Source organism: Emydura macquarii, unplaced genomic scaffold (assembly GCF_026122565.2).
Source record: "Emydura macquarii macquarii isolate MOO-44397 ecotype Brisbane River unplaced genomic scaffold, CSIRO-AGI_Emac_v2 contig_431, whole genome shotgun sequence".
Taxonomy (NCBI): domain Eukaryota; kingdom Metazoa; phylum Chordata; order Testudines; family Chelidae; genus Emydura; species Emydura macquarii.
Window position 1 is genome coordinate 7,176,792 of NW_027130568.1, and position 22,877 is coordinate 7,199,668.

General features: G+C 40.5%; 1 protein-coding gene across 1 annotated transcript; it reads left to right on the plus strand.

Moving 5' to 3' along the window:
• The first annotated feature begins 4,349 nt into the window (after positions 1-4,349).
• Positions 4,350-22,590, plus strand: CUNH18orf63 (chromosome unknown C18orf63 homolog). The gene is made up of 12 exons (XM_067537456.1): positions 4,350-4,483; positions 5,227-5,305; positions 6,696-6,752; positions 8,089-8,200; positions 11,972-12,013; positions 12,646-12,722; positions 14,541-14,650; positions 14,774-14,870; positions 14,989-15,101; positions 19,832-20,015; positions 21,884-22,492; positions 22,576-22,590. Exons 1-12 carry the CDS (start codon positions 4,350-4,352, stop codon positions 22,588-22,590), a joined length of 1,629 nt encoding a protein of 542 aa, XP_067393557.1.
• The last annotated feature ends 287 nt before the right edge of the window (positions 22,591-22,877 follow it).

The window sequence follows — 22,877 nt, forward strand, 5'->3', positions numbered from 1 at the left end:
TCTGTTTTTCATCAAAATTTTCCAACCAGCTGTACTATTTAGCTTGGCAAAACTTAAATCTTTAGCCATGCAAATGCATTTTGTTACACTCAATTGTGAATTATGTACTGGTGATTTGATCATCTATTTAATGTAATTTTCATTTCTTCCCTGCCATTGCAGTAATCGCATTATGGCTCTGGTTGTGCCATTTACAACGCGTAGTCAGAATGTCACAGCTTCAGTGAGTCAAAACTCTTCAGTATCAATTAATAGTAAACACTGAATTGAACAGAGAAAATGCAGTAATAATGGTAAAATGTGTAATTCCCCTAAAACAGGTAATCTCATTTTGCTAATTTATGCAGGCAACTTCCATTAATTAAAATCAAACTGTATGTAATTCAGTAACACTAATGGAAAGGCAATGGCATCATCTCCCACTTATTATATCTACACCTGCCCTTAAGGGAATCCAGCGATTCTGAAGTTTCAGTGTTAAATCTTTCCCCACTTTGTGGTGATTCAGGAGTCTCCAGGGAGCCCCGCAGGGAGCCCCGCAGGTCTTAGTGTGGTTATAGTGCAGACAGAAATTCATTTCATTTCAATCTAACTCAGAATGCCCCCCGCCACGTGGCCTGTCATGACCATTAGGGCTTTAGTGTGACCCAGCTAGACATGCCATGTTGCATGGAGTGTGCAGGGTCCCCTTATCTGTTCTGCCCTGGTAACCCGGCCTTGGGCGAGGAGAGGACCAACTGAAACCTTGAAAATTGGCGCGAGAGCCACAATAATCTGGGAAGCAGCAGGCCAGCTTCATCGTCATGCGTTGGGCCCCTGGCACCCACATCTGTGGCGCATGTTTGGGCCCCAGCGACTCCTTATACAGCCCCCTATTAGGTGTAAGCTTTGCATGGGGATCTCAGCCGGTGGTGCCCGGCCCCCCCGCGGGTACCATGGTGCTTCATGCCAACACCTGCCGCCATCACCCAGCAGAACGTTGCTGCTGCTTGTCTCTCGCAGCCAGCCACACCCTAAGGCGCTGCTCAGCTACCAGCTCGGCTCTCCTGTCCCCTAGGCGAGCGCCCCCCCCTCAGGCTTGGTGTGAGTCTATCGAGCCCCGAGCTCCTCCGACCCGGCCGGGGCGCGCGCCGCCGGCACAGCAGCCGCGCGCGCCTGGGCTCGAACCCGCGCGAGCTGAGCGGGCGGGAGAGAGCCGGGGGGGGAGGAAAGGCGCGAAGCTGCCGCCGCCCCAGGCGAGGTGGAAGAGCGTGGTGAGGCGGCTCGAGGAGGGAACGCGCGGTTAGAACGTCCACGTGCCCAGTCGTCCTCCCCTCCGCTGCCCGGGGAGAGTCTGGTGTTGGGGTGAGGGGCCGCGTAGGGATGAGGGGGAATCTAGGGGCTGCCCTGCTGTGGTTCTGTCCCTGTCCCTCCATTTGACAGCCCCCTCCCCCAGCTCGGGCCCTGTCCTGCTCCTCCCCGCCCAGAGCTCCACTTGTCACTAAATAAGGTGCAGGGGGTGGGCTGGGTCTTTCTCTCCTTTGCTCACCTCAAGCTGCTCCTTCTGTTCCCCCCTCAGCTTTATTTATTCGTGGGGTAGGGGGGGAACAATTCCTTCCACACGGAACTAACCCCATTCACATTTTGGAAGAGGATGGATAGCTGCTGGCCTGATGAATCTCAGCAAGTGTTGTCTATCTCATGCTCTAAAGCCAAAGCAAAGCCTCCAAACGCTGCTCCTAGGGGCTGGAAGTTGCTCTGGGGGGTGGCCAGCTTGGGGCAGTTTTCTCTTGGGTGGAAAGATATGGGGAAAGGAATAGTGGGGGCAAACTAAACAGCTGTTTGAATTGTATTTATTTGAAGGGGATCCTCAACCTGCCAAACAGCATCCATCATTGAACCGCACTGCCAATCTGCAAACAGCCTGTGCCACCTTGGAGGTCGGGCAGAGATTTCCTCAGCCATCTCTTTGCAAGTGATGCATGAACAAGTGAGTGGGAGAGGGAGCTTATCTGCAGTTTGTGGTGTTGGCCTGTTGGACACTTGCTTCTCTTCATATTTTGTATTTATGTGGCTAATGGGAACATCTGCAGTTGTATTAGATAGGCTACATTTTTTTTCACTCCAATCCAACCGCTGACAGGGGATTGGAAGAAACTTCTCTTTGGGCAAGATATACTGTAATTGTCTAGGATGGGGTTACTTGTACCTTTCTTGAAATATTATATACCGAGAGAGACAGGTTTCTGGACTAGATGGGCCGCTGGTCTGATCCAGGAGGTTAATTTCTATATGCATATATACCTATTAAAATGTTCAACCACAGATGGGCTTCCAAGACTTAAAGTAGTTTTCACACTGACATCACTTTTCAGAAAACTGAGTGTCAGGGTGACTGTGTGACCAGACTTGGTTTTTAAAATCTTATTTTTACTGTCTGTAATTGTTTTGGCTCTTTGGTCCACTGATGGGAAGTAGGGAAAAGGAGAATAGACCTATGAGTGCCATCACCACCCTGCAATCCCTCTTCTCATGATTTTTTGGGACTTGACTCATGATTTTTGAACACTTGGGTTGGCAGTACTGTTTACCTATTCATCTCATATGTGACTCCTCTGAGGTCTTGTTTACACTGCCCTGCAGTTTGTACTATGGGGGTGTGAATAGCCATGCACATCAAAGTGCTGTGTTGTAATTCCCCTGTGTAGGTGCTGTGGGCACAAACTAAAGGGTTGCAACTGCATATGAATGTAATCCTCATCAAACTGCTTCAAAGAAACTGTTAATTCTCACTTGCAGCATTCACATAGGGGAGCTAAAGTGCAGCATTTGCTGCACACTCCTATTCAGACCCCTGTAATCCAAACTGCGGGGCAATTTAGATGTGCCCTTAGTTTCAGCTTTAAGTCTGGTTGAAGTCGTACAATATGCAGCTCCACATCTCACCCTGCATTTTATTTACAGTGGATTTTTTTAACTGATAAACTGCTGGCCTCTAACTTTTTGGGCTACAGATTTAATTATACTTAAACTCTTTTTAAATAAATGTGATTGTATTTTAAGCAAGGCATAGACTGGAATAAAATTGTAATGGTAACGTTGGTCTGTGACATTTAGTTATTAATAAGTGTTTGTGCAGATTTTTTAAATCATCATTTACAAATAATCTTTTCTGATGAACTGTAACTTTGCAGAATTTTAACAAGGGAGTTACATTATGATTGATACTATTTCTGCTGCTCTAGTAGTCATTCCAGACTTCTTGATTGTTTGGGGGTGCGGGGAGTATAAGTATAGTGGTCTGTACTTAGCATGCAATACCTGGATGTGGGGCTGGATACAAGTAGTCTTTCTTAGTTAACTATTTGTGTTTTCTGGAATATTTCTTTTAATTGGAATGTGGCAGCTGCTGTGGTAGAGGAATAAATTTTCTTTGAGCAGTGAAATAGCTGTTCATTAACTTTTTGTGTCATGTGATCTAGTTCTAAACAAGTTATGCTATAGTTTTCAGACTTTATCTGATCTGCACTGCAATAAATAAGGGCCTAGGGGCAAATCTTCAGATTATGTAAATTGTTACAGCTTTCATTGATTTTAGTGGGGTACCAATGACAGTTTACACGAGCTCGGATCTGCTTCCTAATCATCTGTTCCTATGGAAAAACCAGCATGAGAGAGCTAAAGAGGAGGAATTCTCAGCATGGACTTCCGTGCTTTGACGTTGGCCTTCAGTGCTTAGGAAACTCCAGCTGCAGCATGTCTTTAGCACCAATTTAATAAGGGTAAAATCATCCTTGCCAGAGACATAACTCCCTCAGGGGAAGTGTGAGACTGTGGAATGAATTCCTAAGGATCATCACAAATCTCACTACCTTCCATTGCTAGTGCAGGATGCATTTTGTTGACCTTGCCTTCTGTAACATAAACATAGCTGCATATATATTTAAAAAAATCCCTACCAAAACAAAATACTCCACTGCACACACTTCTCCTTCTGGGTAGAGGATGAGAACAAATAACGTGACAGATGCTTGAATGCACAACTGGAAAATGTTCAGATACTGGATGAGCATGGTAAAAGAATATAGAATATAATGTCCCCTATAGTTTGAAAACGGGGACAAAGTTTGGAAGGGACACAGAAATGTAATACAGCCCCTATTATATATTACGTTTCCAGCATGGGTGTAGGGTGGGGAGGGATCTTTATGTGTCTCTCATGGTTTCCTCAGGCTGCCTACTGTCATTCCTCAGGCACAATATCCTAATTACACAATATCCTAATCATATCCTCTTTTTTATGTTAATGGAGTAATATTTTTCTTTTATTAAAGACCAAGCTGCTGAGTTGGGACAGTTAACAAAATAATATGAATGACACTAGACACCAGTCACTGTTCTTCATCAGTCTTCCTGAGCTACGAAAACTCTGTGCCATTAAAGTTACACTGAGTCCTAAATTGGCAGAAACTGAGATTAGGAATACACAGATGAAGATTTGCAGGTAAAGGCAAATAATTTTGAGGGTTAACATTCTCAGAAGTAATTTTATTTTTTTGGGTGAAGTATTTAATTAGCAGTAAACTGCAACAAAATCAGTAAAGTTCCTAACAGTTATGAGATATTTATTACAAAATATATTTTTTCCCCTACAGCTGTTCTGGTAAATTGTGTGATAGCTGGGAGTCGGGAGGGCAGGCAACAAAATCCTTTCTAGTTTGTGAAAGTTTCAATTTTAAGTCACTTGTCATGAGTGGACCACTGAATTCATAAGGGAATAATAAAAGATTCAGAGTTAGTCCATAGTCAGATGCAAAGCTGGAACTGTTTGAATGTCTCACCTGAAATATTACAGTGTTTTACAGAGGTTGAGGTGAAGAATAAAGTGATAGTAGTCTCCCAAAAAGCACACTCACATTCCCAACATACTCCAGTTACCATGCCTACTCTTGTTTTGTTTCCCCGTTACCTTCTGAGAGAGAGAGAGGAGAGAGAGTGCCAGTTCTGAATTTGGATTTTGTTTTGTCTCACTAAAGCCTCCAAACAATTAACAGATCATTGTTTTTAACTGACCAATGTGGGTGGGAGGTGAACCAGTAACTTGAGCTATTGTGCGTTTTCTACTGAACTACTGGAAAATGTAGTTAAGCTTTGGGAAAATATAACTAAAATAAAGGTAACCTAATGCAAGCCCAGTTTAGAGGAAATCTGGTTCAGAATTAATTTTGAAAAGTTTTATCTTCGTAGGCAATTGTTATTTCTGCATCCAGACATCCTTTCCTCACCTGTCCTTGGAACACTGAATCAAATTTCAGTTGTAATGGCGGTCAGTAATAACATCTTTGATACTTTAGTATTTCTATCTATATATTCCAAGTTGTTTTGTTAGCAGAACTATTATAAGTAAATTGATACAATTAAATATAAATGGTTATTAATGCGAAATAGATACATTAGCACCAATAAGGCATATGATATATTATTTCTTCCATTGAAGAAATGGCCCTTTGAAAGGACAGTGATAAGTAAGGTGAGTCATCACTTCCTATAGAGAGGTACAGTGAATTTTGCCTTAAGGGATGAGAAGTGAAATCCTGGCCCTACTGAAGTCTGTGGCAAAATTGTTGACTTCAGTGGGACCAGGATTTTACTCAAAATATTTGGGAATACTTTGGGACAGTCTTTTGCACAATAAAGGTGATCTTTTAGCTTTCACTATAAACTAAATTATGCAATTCTTTAATGTTAAATACTACTATATATTTTATGTATTTTTAAAATATTGTGCCTGGTGTTTTTAAACTATCATTCATTTCACATATTAATGAGCAAGTTCTTATAAAACAAAGATACTGTTGGGTGAGGCCTGAAATCTAACACTGACTTTATTTAATTTATATATTCACTTTTGAATGTATAAAAACATCTCTCTCTCTGGTATCAGGGAGAATATGCAAAATCTAATAAAACATATAATTCTAGCTCCTAAACAGCAAAAATTGAAATGGACATTGCTAAAAATTTTCCATGTAATTTAAATTGTATTTTCTTTCCTATATAAATACCAGACGGTTTAGGTTTGTCATTTAAAAAATTTCTCATTCACAATTCTCTCTTTCCCCAGCAACCTGAGCAGAGTTTCAGAAACTGGTTGGTGGTTGGAGTGGGGGTTGGTAATATCATGGGATCCTGCATGTCGTAAGTTGCACAGAGCTATACAAAACCTAGAGGCAGCCCTGTGGGAAGACATTTTCATCCAACTGCATTAATGAAATGTTTTGTCTTCATCATTGGTTAGTGACAAAGAAAAATAGCTCTTCCCAACTGGTCATTGGTTAGGGGCATAAAGAAAAATAGCTCTTCTCAGCTAACCTTGAGAACAGCGTTATCAGCCAGGGAAGAGACCAAGAGCCGCCATCCTGGGTCAATTCTGGATCTTTTCGGTTACCCCCACTTTAGGACACTTGAGGTAGTCTCAGAGCAATTTCATTAGAAACCTCTGCCATGGTCCATGACTAGGGCTTGTAGGTGCTACAATAATTAAAAAAAAAACCCACCAATAATAACAACAAATTAAGACAGATAGATATCAGGGAGGACTTGGCTCTGAAAGAACGGTTAGTACAGAAAGTGGTATGGCTGCACCAGTAATTGTTTGTTGATTACTCCTTTTAAATTCAAAAGGGTCCAATAATCTTTTTTGTTTTTTTGTTTAGATATCTTTTTACAAAACAGGAAAATGTCAGGCTTATGTAGAGAAACATGGAGCTGCAGTAAGTGATTCTTGACACTGGTACACTTATCTGCATAATCATTGTTGCCAGTACTTGTGAGCAGGGTAGTAGAAACTGATCTTTCATAGTGTTTACAATTCATTTTCAACAGCCAGGAGGAAAAGGAGGGAAAATCCTTTCCCTACCTAAACTTTGCATAAAATGTTTTAGTATATTATTATAGTATTATATAGTGTATAGTATAGTATAGTATTATATAGTATTATAGTATAGTATTATAGGATTGGTTTAGAGTACCACATAATGCGAAATACAGAAAACTTTGTGAAGGTCCATGACCTTTTTTTTAATTTTGTGTTCGTAATGTATATTATGATTCTTTTGTGCTATATTGCCTATTATATAACATTTGAATTTGTATTGCTGAGTGTGGACTTTCAGAAACTGCTAAGTAGGTAGCCGGTAATTATACTCAAAACCAATAGTTGTAATCATGCCATGTGCATCTTCATTGTGGCCTACCTTTCTTTGTTCCTAGATGTATGACTTTGCATTTGGCTGTGTTAAAATGCCTTTTGTGCAGATGAGCCCACCTTACCAAGTGATCTGTGTCAAATTGTATAACTGATCTGCCCCCATCATTATTTACCACTCTACCAATTTTTATGTCATCTGCAAATTTTATTAGTAGTTATTTTATATATTCTTCCAGATCATTAATAAAGATATTGAATAGCATTGGACTGAGAACACATCCCTGCAGGACCTCATTAGAAACATCCTTTGTGAGATCCGTCAGATAACCAGTTTTTAATCCATTCAATATAGGCTACATTGATTTTTGTGCAGTGCTATTTTTTTAACACATTTGTCATGTGGGACTGAGTCACATGCCTTACTGATGTCTAGGTATATTATGTCAACACAGTTATCTTTATCAACCAAACTTGTGATCTCATCAAAAAACATCTTTGGTCTCAGGCTCGACAGGCAGCGGGATTGATATGTGCACATTTTGGGAATACTGGCTAGAGTTTGGAATGAGATACAAACAGTATCCACTGACAAGTACTGTATATAAACTCATTCAGTCATTCCTTTCCCCCAAACTTGCTACCCCTCCAAAAACATAGAATACATTACAATGCACCCTACTGTTGGTGTCCAGTAAAATATAAAAGGCTTGATCCCAAGTGGCTCAAATCTTTTGCAGTTCCCAACTGTAATGGAGGGTACAGATGCTCAGCATCTTTCAGGATCTGGTCCAAAACTTCAGTATGATTATCTTTTATAAAACCTTGACTTAATTGCTTTAAAATCTACTTATTAAATAGTTACTTAAACCTTTCCTTTTTTGCTTGGTTAATATTATTAGATTGAGGCTCCAGAGAGAGTTGGCCCAGCAGTCCTTCAATCCTGCCTCTGTTACACGCTTATAACCAGACTTGCCCCCAGCTGGAATAAGGCTGGTCATCTGTTGATACAAGGTATCTTACTCAACTGGGTCAGATTCTGACCCTTTGACTTTCCGTACTGTATTATTTTTTTAAATTATATTTGCCCATGCATGTACTGCTTACTCTTTGATTATTAGTCTTAGCTTTTTGTTTGTTTATATTTCTATGATTGTTTCTTTATCCTAGTTTAATTTTTTAATGAATAATATAAAAGGACAAGAGTAACTCTTCCGCCAATTGGAGTCAGCAGCAGTAAGGGCCGGGTTCAATATCTAAGGGTTCCTTTTCAAAAATACAAAACAAAACCGGCTCGATGCCCCCACCCAGTAACCTGGGACAATTACACATCTCCCCTTGGAGCCTCTAGAGACAATACTTCCCCTCTTGCAAGCATAGAATCTGACTATAAAAAAGAAACTTTTAATAAAATGGGGAAAGTAACCCAACATTAACTTGGGTAAATGCCACAAGCAGGATTCATTACCATAAAACTGTGAGCAAAACACCCACCCCAGAGTTAGTTAGGCAGTGTCCTTTTGTCTCAGGTTCTTAAGTCCAGCAACCAAAAGTTCCTTTAACGTGCCCCTCTCTTCACCACAACCCACTCACAGTTGTAGTCCTTGGTCAGTGAAGAGCCAGAATTCAGAGATCCATCTGTGGAGTTCACCTCCCACCCTTGTCGGGGAAAGGCACCTTGCTCGCTCCACTGTCGGGGTGCTCGCTCTGGTATCTGCCAGTCAACTCCACCAGCTACTTGCCACTGCTCCGCTCCGCCTGCTGCCCGCTCATCGCTCCAGGATGTCTTGAGGTCCCACCACTTAACACAGCTCTCAGTGATTTCAGCTGTTAGTGGGGGAATCTCACTGCTAATGCAGACTAGGCAGTCTCTTACATCAGAGATACTACCCCAAAGCAGATCTAATGCTTAGACCTGGTTGTCAGTGATTTCAGCTCTGTTGGTCTGCAGCAAGACTCTCACTTGAGTCTTATTCAGCTCTGTTATTACATAGTGGAGTGAGGAAGTGTTATATTGTGTCTGGGACCCTTAGGCAGGGTTCACATCCCACAGTACAAGTAGTTCTCCCTACCCTCTCTCAACTCCACTGGGCTTTTTGATATCCACGTCCCCTGCCTAGCGAATGCAGTTTAGTTGAGTGTGAGTTCCTCAATCAGGGTATACCAAGCACAGTTCTGCTACCCTTGTTTCACACAACAAGGATAACAGCCCTTTAGTACCCCTGCCCCTAACAACAACAAAGTGACTTGTGATCCAACACCAGCCAAAAGTGATCATTTGGGTAAAACAGCCCACCGATGCTGGACACCTAGGCAGGATGAATGTGCCCATGCTAACAAGGTCAGCTCCTAAAGTCCTCCTCCCCAGCTCATCACTAGATGTCGGGGAAGAGCTCATTCAGACCTCACATACACAAGTAATTCAATTTTTCTGTCTCCCCTCTCCTTTGTATAACTGATTTAATAACCATTTACATTGACCATAACTTGTTCAGTCAATATTTTCATGATCAAATATCACAATACAGCAAACAATTTATGAAAATACTGGAAATAGTTTTCACGATCACCTGTTCATCATCAACACTTCTGTTGCACAGAAGTTGCACACTTTGCTTATACAGGATGAAAGTTTCATGCTTTTAGACCATGCCTTTCCACCAAGTTCCATCAGGGTAGATGTTGTTATTCTTACCACCTAACATTGTTTCCCCTATTAACTGAACAATGGGAGAAGGGTGGCAAATTAGCAAATGTAGAAAGCCAGACACTGATGGATGTGGTTCTGTCACAACCACATGCTGTTCATCCATTACAGAAATTGTATGGATTTATTCTACAGTGTAAATTGGGATAAAAAATGCATGTTTGTTTTATTTCCAGTCTTACTATTATTAGGATCTTTTATATATATATATATGAATAATTTTTTCTTTATTGAATATTTTCAAAACATATTTACATCCCTTTAAAACCAATCAGTGTATCCAAGAAAAGCATTAAAATCAGAGGGTCAGATCCTCAGCTGAGGTAAAATTGGCTTAGCTTTATTGAAGGAGAACCTTCAGCACCTACAGAGTGGTTCTGAGGTGTGACCTATCTACCCAAAGGAGGATATTGCTACAGTAGTTATTTTACAGTTCAAGTTACACTGTAGCTTGTTTTGTACATGTATGCTAATGAAGAAGAGTGTTCAGCCTGTCTCTTTCCATCAAGTGCGCTGCGTGTGACCCAGGGAGAATGTTTACACAAGCTCTCCATGGCCTCAGGGGGTATGGCCAACTGGTTGATATGAGGGAGAGCGGAGACAAAGTACACACTAGCCTTTCATCAACCAGTATGAGGAGCATTATACAGCACCTTTCCCCCAACTCCCTGAGTACTTTCTGAGACATTCTACCCAGCTTGTTGTCAGTGACCCCTAATTGAATCAAAGCCACTCTTTAGTTCTTAATTTCATAGTATCACTTAGAAAAAAACTTATTCATGTGAAAAACATGAGGTAGTTTGGGGGTTGCTGCTAATCTATCAGCTGGTTTGAGTGGATGACAGAACACTGAGCAGTATTTCTATCCAGCTCTCTTTTTGAGCCTGATGAATTTGTCCCAGATATTCAAGAAGAACAAGATGTGAGGAATGTGGTTTATTAGGCTACAACTTTAGTAACTTAACTCATCTAGAAATCATCAGCAATAACTCATAAAGTGCAGATTATCATTCCTTTTTCACTCATTTCCACCAGTTGGGTGGGAGCTGATGGCAGCCATCCCCACTCCAAGTCTTGTTGCAGCCATTGCTGGGACCCCTCTGCCATTTCCTCACATGAGGGTTAAGGGGCTAGGGAAAGGGAGTTGTCTCTTCGGAGCACCACACAGAGGTACATTAGGAGTCCCAACTTTATTCCCCAACTTCTTTAGAGGATGCCTTCCTCTAAGTCCACTTCCAACTCCAGTTAATCAGAGAACCAGACTCTCTATGGAATAATTATCTGCATTGGCCTCCAACCAGGTTGCAGCAACTTTAACCTTACCTCCTGACTGACCCAGTCAGGTCCTAGAGCTGCTGTGGGGAAGGTGAAAAAAACAATACTACTATGGCCAGTCTGATGATGAGGGAAAAATTCCTTCTCACTCCTGTAAAAGGCAACTAACACAGTGCCCACAACAAACCACAAAAACCCAGTTCTACACTTGTCCAATGGGTAGGAGCCGCTGATCCATGAGAGAGGGTTCTGTCTGACAGGACAGGGCATATATACCTTCCCCCTGTTCTACAAGGGACCAATGACTTACCTGAGCCCTTCTGGCCAGACCTTGCTTTAGTAATGCCTCTCTCTGCCTACCCACCTCCGTTTGAAGTAGAGGAACAACATTAAAGGACCCACACCCCTTTTTTCTCACTTGTCCAGACAAAGTACCCCCTTCCTCCCACATATACATACTTTTGAGGTGGTGGAAGTTACATTAATTGTTACCTAATGAAAAGCAATTCTGTGTACAAATTCCTTATTGAAAGAGAAGCATTGTGTATATAGTTGTTCATAATGTACTTTCATGCATATTTCTGTGTTGATTTACATGCCACGTCTGATTCAATGGAAAATTCGCTGATAAACAGTTCTTCTGTATGAAAGAACAAACCACACAGCAACCCTGACACACAACATAAACTATGCACTTTCTCCATTTCTGTTGCATAAAATACTTTTGAGATAAAAGCCTTAAAATATACTAGCCTTATGCATACATTTTATAAAAATAATACATACTTATTTTATTTATTAAGGAAGCAATTTTCTGTCTCACATGGGAAGGCAAAATGCTGTTGGTAAGTACAATATTGTTAATACTTTAAGTGTATTAGAACTTAAGTAAAATTGTATTGTGGTTACGAGAGTTGCCATGATCTTAGTATATTAACACAGTATCTTTTCATTTTGCAATCTAGAAATAACTTCAATTATAGGTTACCTGCTGGCAGATTCCTCTTTAAATTAAATGGAAAGTTTTCAAATCAATTGCACCTCTGTAAGAGAGAGGAGTATTTTTATACTGTTAATGTTAACCTATGACCATAGATTGAAATCTGCGATTGAAAGGATCTGATTATAACAGTCAATTTTAGGCAAATATAGTTCAGACTGTACAAGTGGTATGGAGGTTTGGTGACAGTAGGTAAAATAAAATGAGTAATTATGGTTGTCATGTGCATTAAGGTTCCAGTTCTTAAAACTTCAGGACACAGAGGGCTTGCTCCTTAGTCTGTTATGAAGAAATATGTAGAAAATATATATTTATTTTATTTTTATATCTCAAATATAAATTTTAAGAACTAAATTTTAAAACATTGGCACCTAAATTTGCACCTGGAAAATATATTCAGGAGCAAGTTATTTCCTTTTCACTTAAGAGATAATTATATAGATATACAGAATATTTGGGGTTTTGATTTTATTTCAGTTATGGACCTCAATGTATCAGAGACCCAGCTTTGTATCAGTGTAGAGGCTTGCACAATTCGACTACCACCACCAGAGGTACAGAACAGTTTTAATTTCTATGGCTAACTTTATTCATCCTACTTGCACTTTTTAATTGGTTGTATTTTATCTGGGGATCAAGATATTTATTCCCAATTGCTGTTGGACAATGCACCATGTTAATTTCTTATCCTCATTTTGTACTAAATATATATTATACCATATATTAGTGGATATGGCTGTATCCATGGGAGTCCGACAGTCACGCCAATCAGATTTTCAGAGCTGTGAGAGTTCCCTGCAGTTACTGTTTGAAGAGGCTTTCAGAGAAAATAGTAACAGAGCATGGGAAAAAGGAAACATATGCTGGTAGCAATTTCCCCCCAAGGATAGCCAATCTTTCATATGAACCACACATCCCTTTAGGAGTACTGGGCAAAGATGTTGCAGAACAGTATTCCTCTAGAGAAGATGATGAATTAGTAGCAATAGAAGCAGATGAAGCCATTGAGATTCAAGCACTGTATCATCCACAAACACCAAAACCCCTGTTTGACACTAGGGTCTCTGACCCCTTCCTTGTAGTCTCCACGGAATAGAAGGATATCTACACACAGTTCATGATAATTACAGTGGATAGGTGTCATTATGCCACTAGGTCTCCTTATACCATAATATTCTTCAGTATTCCCAAGGAGATAATCTTTCTCTCACTTTCATTCATTAATAGTTTAGAGTAACGTTATGTTCAAAACCATCAATCAACCATTAGATAGCCATTAGAGCTATCAAAGAAGTCCCATTTGCACAATGCTTCTTTGGAACCTGCTGCATTTTCTTTGTGATACCCAAAAAAGTTGGGAGCAGTTTGGGTCATGCTGGACATGAATATGGTTAGCAAATATATCAGGAAACCATACTTCAATATTAAGAATTTAGCATCAGCTCTGATAGCCAGATCTGGTGCAATAAGCACTAAATTTCTGATTACTACTTTGCTTACAAAGCAAGCATTTCCAATTCATTTCTATCCTTTGGAATATCTTTGGCTCTCAGAAGAAAGGAATTCCACCTTTTTCCCTAGACGGACAACATACTAATCACATGACAACTTGTGTCACATGACACAAGACATATCAGCCTCGAAAATGACACAGGCAGTGAGTATGGGATTTAATATGATGTGCTTTTGTTATCAATAATCAATCTAATCCAATTGTGGTCCATAATTCACTAGAGTCTGAAGACAGACAGCAATAGAAAGAGCTTTTCTGTCACTGGATGCATGGAAGCCATGACAGAGTCAGAAAAAAATGTTTCTCCAGGTTTGAAAGAGTGTCTATAGCTCTAGCTCCAGCATATCTTCTCTCAGAATACCTGGCCATTTCTTGATTTTCCAAGTAGCTTCTTGGTAGTCTTGCTGGGATCTTTTGCTACCCTGGTTATTATGGCGAAATACTGTCACTAGATTGTCCAGCATTGGAATATGCTGATTTCTGAGTAGAATTTAAAAGTTCTGCAGGGATAGTAAGTATCTTCTTAGTTTGAGGACATTTATTTTGTGCTTCAGTTTTTTTTTGTATCCAGTATCCTTGCATGTTAAAGCACCTCCAATATGACTCATCAGCCTTTAAGTCTTGTAATTCTTTAGCTGTTTCTGGGAAGTATAGGTTTTAAAAATTTGAAACAGACTTTGCCATGTGATAATGTGAATATCATTCTAAAATTAGCCATTTGCAATGACATAAATGAATAATCATGTATACGTTTCAATAGTATATTTGAATGCCAGTTAGCTATTTTGTGTTCTTTTTTTCACTTTGCATAACTGTAGCAATATTTGAAAATAACCAAACAATTTTTTTCTATTTAAAGCTGGAAGACTTTGATATTTCAGCAAACATCTTAAAAATATTTGACAACAATAAAAATACAGTCATTCAGAGACATTCCATTTTAAGTAACTGGTGCTATGTCTTGCCAAGGTAGGTTTCTGTTTAATTTCCAGCAGAAACAAACTGTATTCACCAAATAACTGTGTTTTCAAATATGATGTGGGTTATATTAGTGATATCTAGCTTTCCGTCTTTGCTTTACCTCCTGAACAGCATGAAAATGGGTCAGATCATAAATATCAGCCATATAATTCCACCAGAGTGTCCTTTTCATTCATACAAAGACTTTCAGATGCACTGGAAGAATATGGTAGGAAAGAACATGATTACATAAATTATTTTTTTCCTTTTGTGTCTCTTTTGATTGTTTTTGTATTAATCACATTGTTTATAACAACATACCATTTATATGTTTATTTTATTTTTAGTATGGATATATCCTTCCAGATGATTATGGAGAGACAAAAATATATTGCAGTGTTTACTTCAAACTGATAGGAGAACGGCTCTTTACATATCCTTTATGTATATATTTTCTTTTGTGTTGGATTGCTTTCTCTTTTACCATTCTATTCAAGATCCAAACTCTAATTCAAATAAGGGACCAAATTCACTGCAGTCGTAATTCTATTGAAGTGAATGGAACTATGTCAACAGAGAAGATGGTCCAAAATATTCAGTTCAGTCTTTTTGTGTTATTGAGTAATGTCAAATCTGGTCTTCCCTATTTTGCTGGAGATGTTTCTTGAAGGACCCTGAGATATGCATTGGGAACTCTTTTAAGGGCTACAATGTCAAATCTTTGAGAGAATAATTTTTTTACACCTATTTGCTCAGACGTAAGGGTTAAATAGGCTTTAACAACAAAAACAATCCCACCAAACACCATCATCAAGCAAAAAATTAAGTTTTAGTAAATCTTAATCTGAATAAAATCACTTCCTCACTCAGTCCCTGATTCTGCAAACATTTTCTCCCATGCTTAAAGTTCAGCACATTCTAAAAGTTTGCATAATTGAAGCCTAAGTCTGGTTTCATCTCCGTATCATCTGTGAAGTCATACACTTACTTGTTCCTTGGTCAACAATTGTCTTGCAAAAAAAACCAAGCTAGACGACTTCTGACTTTATAATCTAAAACACAAGCAGAAAAACTCCCTTTTTATAAAAATAAATCTTTTCAGGCCTTCTTGATAGGGAAACAAGGAATGACACTAACAGACTTTTCTTTGCAGGTCATCCTTTACAAGGGCACCATCAATCAGTTTAGGCCTCATTTTTGCTTTACTTTGCAATTTGTGAAATCTGGTGAGGAATATCTTCCATATTATAGCTTTTTTTTTTTTTTTTTAATCCACCACTGCGTCATTGAAATACTGAAAAAATAATAGCATTGCTAATACTTGTTTCAGAAATTTTATGTTGCTGCTGAAATGGCTGCCAGTAGACTAGAATGTGTTCTAATTAACTGGGGCCTGGTCTATACTGGCAATGGAGGTCGACATAACGCCGCTAACGTTGACTCCTAAAGTATGCGTCTCCATTGGCACGTAAGTTCCATCGATTTAAAGCGTGGTAGAAGTCGACCTAATAAAACCACCTCTGCAAGTGGCATAGCACTGAATTCGAATTCCATGAGTCAAATTTGTGTCAGGGTAGGCAGAGTGCAATGTAAATCGACTCCATTGGCCTCTGGGAGGTATCCCATAATGCCCCATTGTGACCGCTCTGGACATTTTTCACGCTCTGCTGTAACGTGGCCATGTACACAGGAAATAGCTCCTCCCCTCATGCCCTGAGAAATTTTGAATTTCCATTTCCAGTTTAGACAGCGTGGAGAGAGCTTTATAGCTGAACTGCCCATGGCGACTGCACAGCCTGAACGTTCTCCAGCTTGGAGTCGACCAGAGGTCTTGCATATCATCAGTCTGTGGAGCAAAGAGTCTGTTCTGCCTCAGCTCTGAGCCAGCAAAATAAATTTAGATATCTATGAGAAGATATCGCGGCATGTTGGAGAAGGGGCACAACAGGGACGCACAGCAGTGCTGCTTTAAGATCAAAGAGCTAAGGCAAGCTTTTCAGAAAACTAGGGAAGCTAACAGCTGTTCTGGCTCCTCACCCAAAACATGCTGTTTTTACAAAGAGCTGCATGCAGTTCTCGGTGATGACCCCACCACTGTGCCAGCACACAACACTGATACCTCGGAAGAATCCCAGTCCAGGACAAATGAGGAGGACTCTGTGGACAAGGAGAGCAGGGTGCAGGATAGCGGGGTATCCATACTCTCTGAGAGCCAGGACCTGTTAGTCACTCCAGAGCACTCCAGTCACACACAAGACAGCAGGACTGATCGAGATGCAGGGGAAGGCACATCTGGTGAGTGTGTGTGGCAAATCTAATGTTTGCGGTTATGTCCCCAGTCCAGCTTCTTAAAAGGTTTGTGTTTTTGAGGGGAGAGTATTACTGGGTAGTGGCAAACTTCAGTGAAGGGTTACTCCTGGAGCAGACTATTTATGTGTAGAGATATACTTCGAGAATCCTCCGTAGATATCTCAAGGTAACTTTCCTGTAGGTAATCTGTTAACCTTTGCTGAAGGTTTCTGGGGAGGGCAGCTTTATTTCTTCAGCCACAGTAGGAGACTTTACCCCACCACTCTGCTATTAAATGAGCAGGCATCGTTGTGGAACACAGCATGGCAGCATAAGGGCCAGGCCTGTACCCCAGTGCTTGCAGCAAATCTTTCCTTTCCGCCTGCATTACCCTCAGGAGTCTGATATCACACATGGTCACCTAGGGAAGATGTCACAAGTTTAAAGTACCAACCAATACAGTCACTCCGTTTTATTCCTCTACCATGGATGGGGTCCTTGGGTGCCTCCCCAAGACTAGTCCTAGTCCTAGTACTGTTGCAATGGGTGTTATGGGTCGGAACACTGGTTGCCATGTGTTTTCTGCTGCTAGAATTCACCTGCAGTGTCCTCTAATCTGTTCTGCCCAATTCCCTCCAAAATGGTCTTGGGCATGTTACAGGGGAGCCTGGTGATCCCTCTCCTTGCTCAAGTGTGGATTGTGGATTTTAGTGCTAATGAAGCCTCTCTATAACAGATGCAAGGGCCCCTTGCTTACCATGTCTGTAACTCCAGTCCGACCCTTCTGAGATGTACAGAATGGAATGCGGGTCTGGCTTAGCCTTGTGAACATGAAGGGGAGTACTTTTTACATTGTAACGTTTCCTTTACTACTTTGGGTCAGCTAACAAGGGCAATTTTGTGCTTTGCTTATCTTACAGTAGACATCTCGGCCTTGCCAAACTCCAGCTGAAAGCTTTTCCCAGATTAGGAAGCAGGGGGAAAAAAACACGGGATGACATGTTCAATGAACTAATGAACGCCTCCGTGTCTGCTGACACAGAGCTCAGAGCCTGGAGGATGTCCTTGTCTGAAAAAACTAGACATGGACATGGAACACAGAAGATCTGCGCAGGAACGTGATACGCAACAGGACATGTTGCATATTATGAGGGATCAGTCCGACATGCTGAGGCGTCTGGTAAAGCTCCAGGAAAAGCAGCAGCAAGACAGACTCCCTCTGCAGCCCCTCCAAAATGCCCTGCCACCTACCACTTTATCAGCCCCCACCCCCAAGCGGTCTAGGAGGATACTGAGCAGGGTGCAGCATATGCTGCACTCCACACCTGTGGAGATGAGCAGAAGGATGTGACGGCCCCTTTAAGAACTGCACGCAAACAGAGTTGCTTGTACAGTGACACTTTACAATGTTAAGTTATCCTCCTTTTCCCCATTAAAACGGGTCACAAATAAAACTTCGTAGCATTAAAAAACATCTTTATTCATTTATAGCTTGAGTGGGGAGAGAAGGGGAGGGGGCCGCTGGAGCAAGGGTGGGGGATGGGAAATAAGACACAACACAGACGTACATTATTGCAGTTCATTGCAAAACGGTTTTTTCAATGCTTGCCAAAGTGCTCTGCGGTTGGTTCTAAGCATAGCGCTGGAATCTGGCTGCTCAAAATTTGCAGCCAGCCTATCAGCCTCCACGGCCCGATCCTGGGGAACCTTTTCCTCTTTGTTTCACACAAATTATGGAGCACACAACACGCAGATATAACTGATGGGATGTTCTTTTCACTGATGTCAAGCCTAGTAAGCAGACATCTCCATCTGACTTTTAAATGGCTAAATGCACATTCCACTACTATTCTGCACTTGCTGAGCCTGTTATTGAAATGCTCCTTTTCACTATCCAGGTGCTTGGTGTAGGGCTTCTTAGCCACAGGAGCAAGGGATAGGCAGGATCCTCTAGGATCACTATTGGCATTTCCACATCCCCAATGTTTATTTTTTAGTCAGGGAAGAAAGTGCCCGCCTGCATCTTATTGAACAGACCCGATTTCCTAAAGATGCGCATATCATGCACCTTTTCAGATCACCCCACATTGATGTCGATGAAACGTCCCGTTATCCACAAGGACCTGCAACACCATTAAGAAGTATCCCTTCCGGTTTATGTACTGTGTGGCAAGGTGGTCAGGTGCTAGGATAGGGATATGCGTGCCATCTATTGTCCCTCCCCCCCCAGTTTGGGAACCCCATTGCGGCAAACCCATCTACTATGTCCTGCACATTTTCCAAAGTCACTACCCTTCTTAACAGAAGCCTATTAATGGCCCTGCACACTTGCACCACAGCAGCTCCAATGGTGGATTTACCGACTCCAAATTGATTCCCAACTAATCGGTAGCAGTCTGGGGTTACCAGCTTCCACAGAGCGATGGCCACTCGCTTCCCCACTGTCAGAGCTGGTCTCGAGCAAGTATTCATGTGCTTCAGGGCTTGGGACGGCTCCATGCAAAGTTCAAAGAAAGTGGCCTTTCACATACAAAAGTTATGCAGCCAGTGCTCATTATCCCACATTCATAACGATGTGATCCCACCAGTCTCTGCTTGTTTCCCGGGACTAGAACCGGCGCTCCACAGACTGAAGATGATACGTGACAGCCTGCAGCAAATGGGAATTGTTTCATTCTATGGCTTGTAGGAAGGCGTGCCTGTTACATCGCTGTTTTCCATGCTGCGGATCCTGTCTCTGCTCCCTTTAAAAATAGTAAAACTGTTTGTTTTTTAACATTTTTATTGTTTCTTCTGAAGAAGTTTTCATGTATTTGTAAGTTTTTACTCAGGAAAAGGATTAACAATTTAATTATACAAAATGCTAAAATCCACCTTATATAGCCCTTAACACTTATTCAGGTACCCTTTAAGTTGCATCAGAAGCCAACCAGTGCAATATTTTAGTAGAGTAGATTTAGAAGGCGTGTTAAGCTCTTTTCTTTCTGACCTGAAGTCTAAACTTCCTCATCTATGTGGATTTCCAGTAAAAATGACAAGTAAAGCACTATATGCCACAAAGGAGCTCATCAAACCTACTGTGCACGTAAGAAGTTTTATATTTATATTAATATTTATATTGATGGGCACAATGTTCATGATAAGTGCTCTTTCATGAAAAAGTGAATTTTCAGAGCACTGCAAGAATATAAAAGTATTTCTAACCATAAATAACTGTTAATACTTGTGTTTTTCTAGTTAAATGGGTAGCTGGACATATTACTGTTTGCTATATACTGTTAACTATATAACAAAATATGGAAGTGATATGTAGCCAAGTTTTGGAACCTAAGGTTTCCATTTCCTGAATTTTTTATCTTAACTCTGCCACCATAATATTACAATACTATTTTTAGCATTTAATTTTCTTGCTTTAAAAAAGAAGAAAATTATAGAAAATAAGTGTCTGGACTTATTATTGGAAGCATTTAAATGGTTCCAGTCAGGCTGAAGTTCACAGAGGTGAAAAGTTTGGGGAGGAGGCGGAATTCACAACTCTTTTAGGTTAATAAGATGTAGGAAATACAAAATTGCTGAGCAGTAGCACACGTGATGACTACTTGTCAGTTGAAAGAAGAAAACTTAATTTTTTAAAAACGAAGTAGAATTTGAAGAATGCAGTAGAAATTGCAGTTTTGAAAATGTTACCATCTAGTGTCTGAGTGAGGCTCCTGTTTCTTTTTCTTTCTGTCTCTCTCCAGTAGCTGCAGCTCCTAATGAAAGAAAGTTAGGATGGCTATTTCCCACAGTTTTCACAGGCATCTCTTCATTATGAAAAGTCTAGATGTCTGTAGAAGTCACTAGAGACAAGGAAGACAATTTGCCAGATCTGTGTGGATCACTAGAAATTGCTTTGCACTCCACAGTTTTAGAAGTACTGCTCTAATAGTTAAGTCCTTCCCCTTCTGAGAAATGTGGCAATCCAAAAAGTGCATCTCATAAGCAAAGCATGTGAAGACTGAAGCTAATGAGTTTTGTCCCTCATCCCTCAAGTCCACAGAAATCTCGGCATACAAAAGCCATGCAGTCAGAGTTCTGTGAGGTTTCAGGTGGTTTGTAAGCCTGGTATGAGAGGGAGGGAATAGCCACTGTACTATCCTCTGTGATAACTGTGCAATTAAGAATAATTTCGTAATGGAAGTTAACTATACACAGAGCAAAACTAATTTTGAATGATAGCAGTTACTACTCATTTATAGAGAGGGCTGGTTGAACATATCTGCTGATTAGGGAGTCAAAGGCAGCTAGGTTTCTTGTGGCATACTAAGAGCACTGGGGAGCAGCACGGAGGAGTTTGCCTCAAGATCCTGAAGGGTGGAACTGGATCTCCCCCTATTGGCTGTAAACCCTTTTCCTCAAAGAGGATGTTGTAGCAGGAACTCAGTGTGGCAAGTCAGACAGAATTTTCAGAGTAGTTTTTTTCCTTTCAGTGGATTTTCCAAAAGAGGGAATAAAATCATGTGATACTGTAACAGATATGAAAGGAGCATATTACTGAAATGGTTTCTCTACTTGTATTTGTAATTAAAAGAATCCCCTTGTGTCTTTTATTGTTGCTGTGTGATGTTAAAAGATTGCTGGGTTCCATCCATGATTAGTGTAACTTCATTTCAGTGGTGGGTTAAGTAATCTCTATATATAGCTTGTTGCATGCTTTTTTATTCTTGCTTGAAAGGATATATACTCTGCAGTATATTTGCCATCTTGACAATCAGATATTTGCATACATATTAATTCTCATTTATCAACCTGAAAAAAAAATCTTTCCATAAATGTCTTAATAGCAGGCAAACAATATTCTTAATTCCAGGTTATTTAAAAAATTGAATTGTAAAATAACCAATACAAAAATGTATACATTATATGTGGTATACAGGGTAAGTTATTGTAGCATTGTTAACTCTCTTTGTTCAGTTTATTCAGTTTGGCAACTGCTGTGTGTTTCAGGGAGTAAACTCTAAACCTGCAAATCTGAATGGCAAGCGGATATGCAAGGTATCTCTGACTCAAGCTCCTCCAAGGAGAGACACTTTGCAGCAGAAGTCTTCACAATGCAGTTCGGAGGTCAGCCACAGGATGGAGCTTTTGATCAATCAGCCAAAAACATGTATTTTCTCAAATCTCATTCCATGTCCAGAGGATGCTATGTCTGAGGCCATGGAGAAAACAATGCATAGTAGACAGCAACAGCAGACTCCAGGAGCATCAGGGGTATTAGTGCACTCAGCTGAATCCTTAAAAATGTCTAAGAATTCACCTGTGGATTCTCAGAGGAAAGATGCCACTAGAATTATACCCATTTTCAAAGGAAAGTTGCTGCAAATGAATGTAAAGGCAACAAGAGCCATTGAAGGAAAGAAAAAATGGAGTGTTTTACAGCATTCACCAAAAGTAGTTAGAGATGTCACAGTGTCTAAATTAACTGTATGCAAACCCAATGTAAGTCAGGTATACAAACCTGTCCAAATTGTGCCTTTCAAAACTCCTACTAATGGCATTGCTGTCCAGAGAATGACTGGGAAAGTAAGTGTAAAAAGTGGTAGACCTACATATGAGCAGAAAACAGAACCTGGTAGGCAGCTGGCAAATTCTCTTTTTTCTAATAGCCCGGATTCAGGTAGGAATTCAAGTGAAGGCAAACCTGAGAAGCTAAATTCTTCATTATCTGCTAGTGACAAATCAATGCTTCAGACATCAAACGCCGATCTGTGTTTGAGCAAACCTGCACCACGTAGCTTCACTACAAAAAAGGGCAGAAAGTTAGCAAATCAAAACACCACAAAAGTTGTTGGGGAAAGTTACAGTTCAAAGAAGGTACATCTACAGATTTCTGAGTCGAACAAAGAAATTGCAAACAGCAGCATATCACAGCATCAAACAAAGAGCCCAACTGAAGGAGCAAGGTTAA

What these genes read in the sequence shown, in the direction of transcription:
- CUNH18orf63 (XM_067537456.1), top strand. Translation starts at nt 4,350, where the DNA reads ATGAATGACACTAGACACCAGTCACTGTTCTTCATCAGTCTTCCTGAG. An exon ending in ACACAGATGAAGATTTGCAG is followed by an intron (nt 4,484 to 5,226) that starts GTAAAGGCAAAT and finishes TTATCTTCGTAG; the next exon opens with GCAATTGTTATTTCTGCATC. An exon ending in TTATGTATATATTTTCTTTT is followed by an intron (nt 15,102 to 19,831) that starts GTGTTGGATTGC and finishes ACACTTATTCAG; the next exon opens with GTACCCTTTAAGTTGCATCA.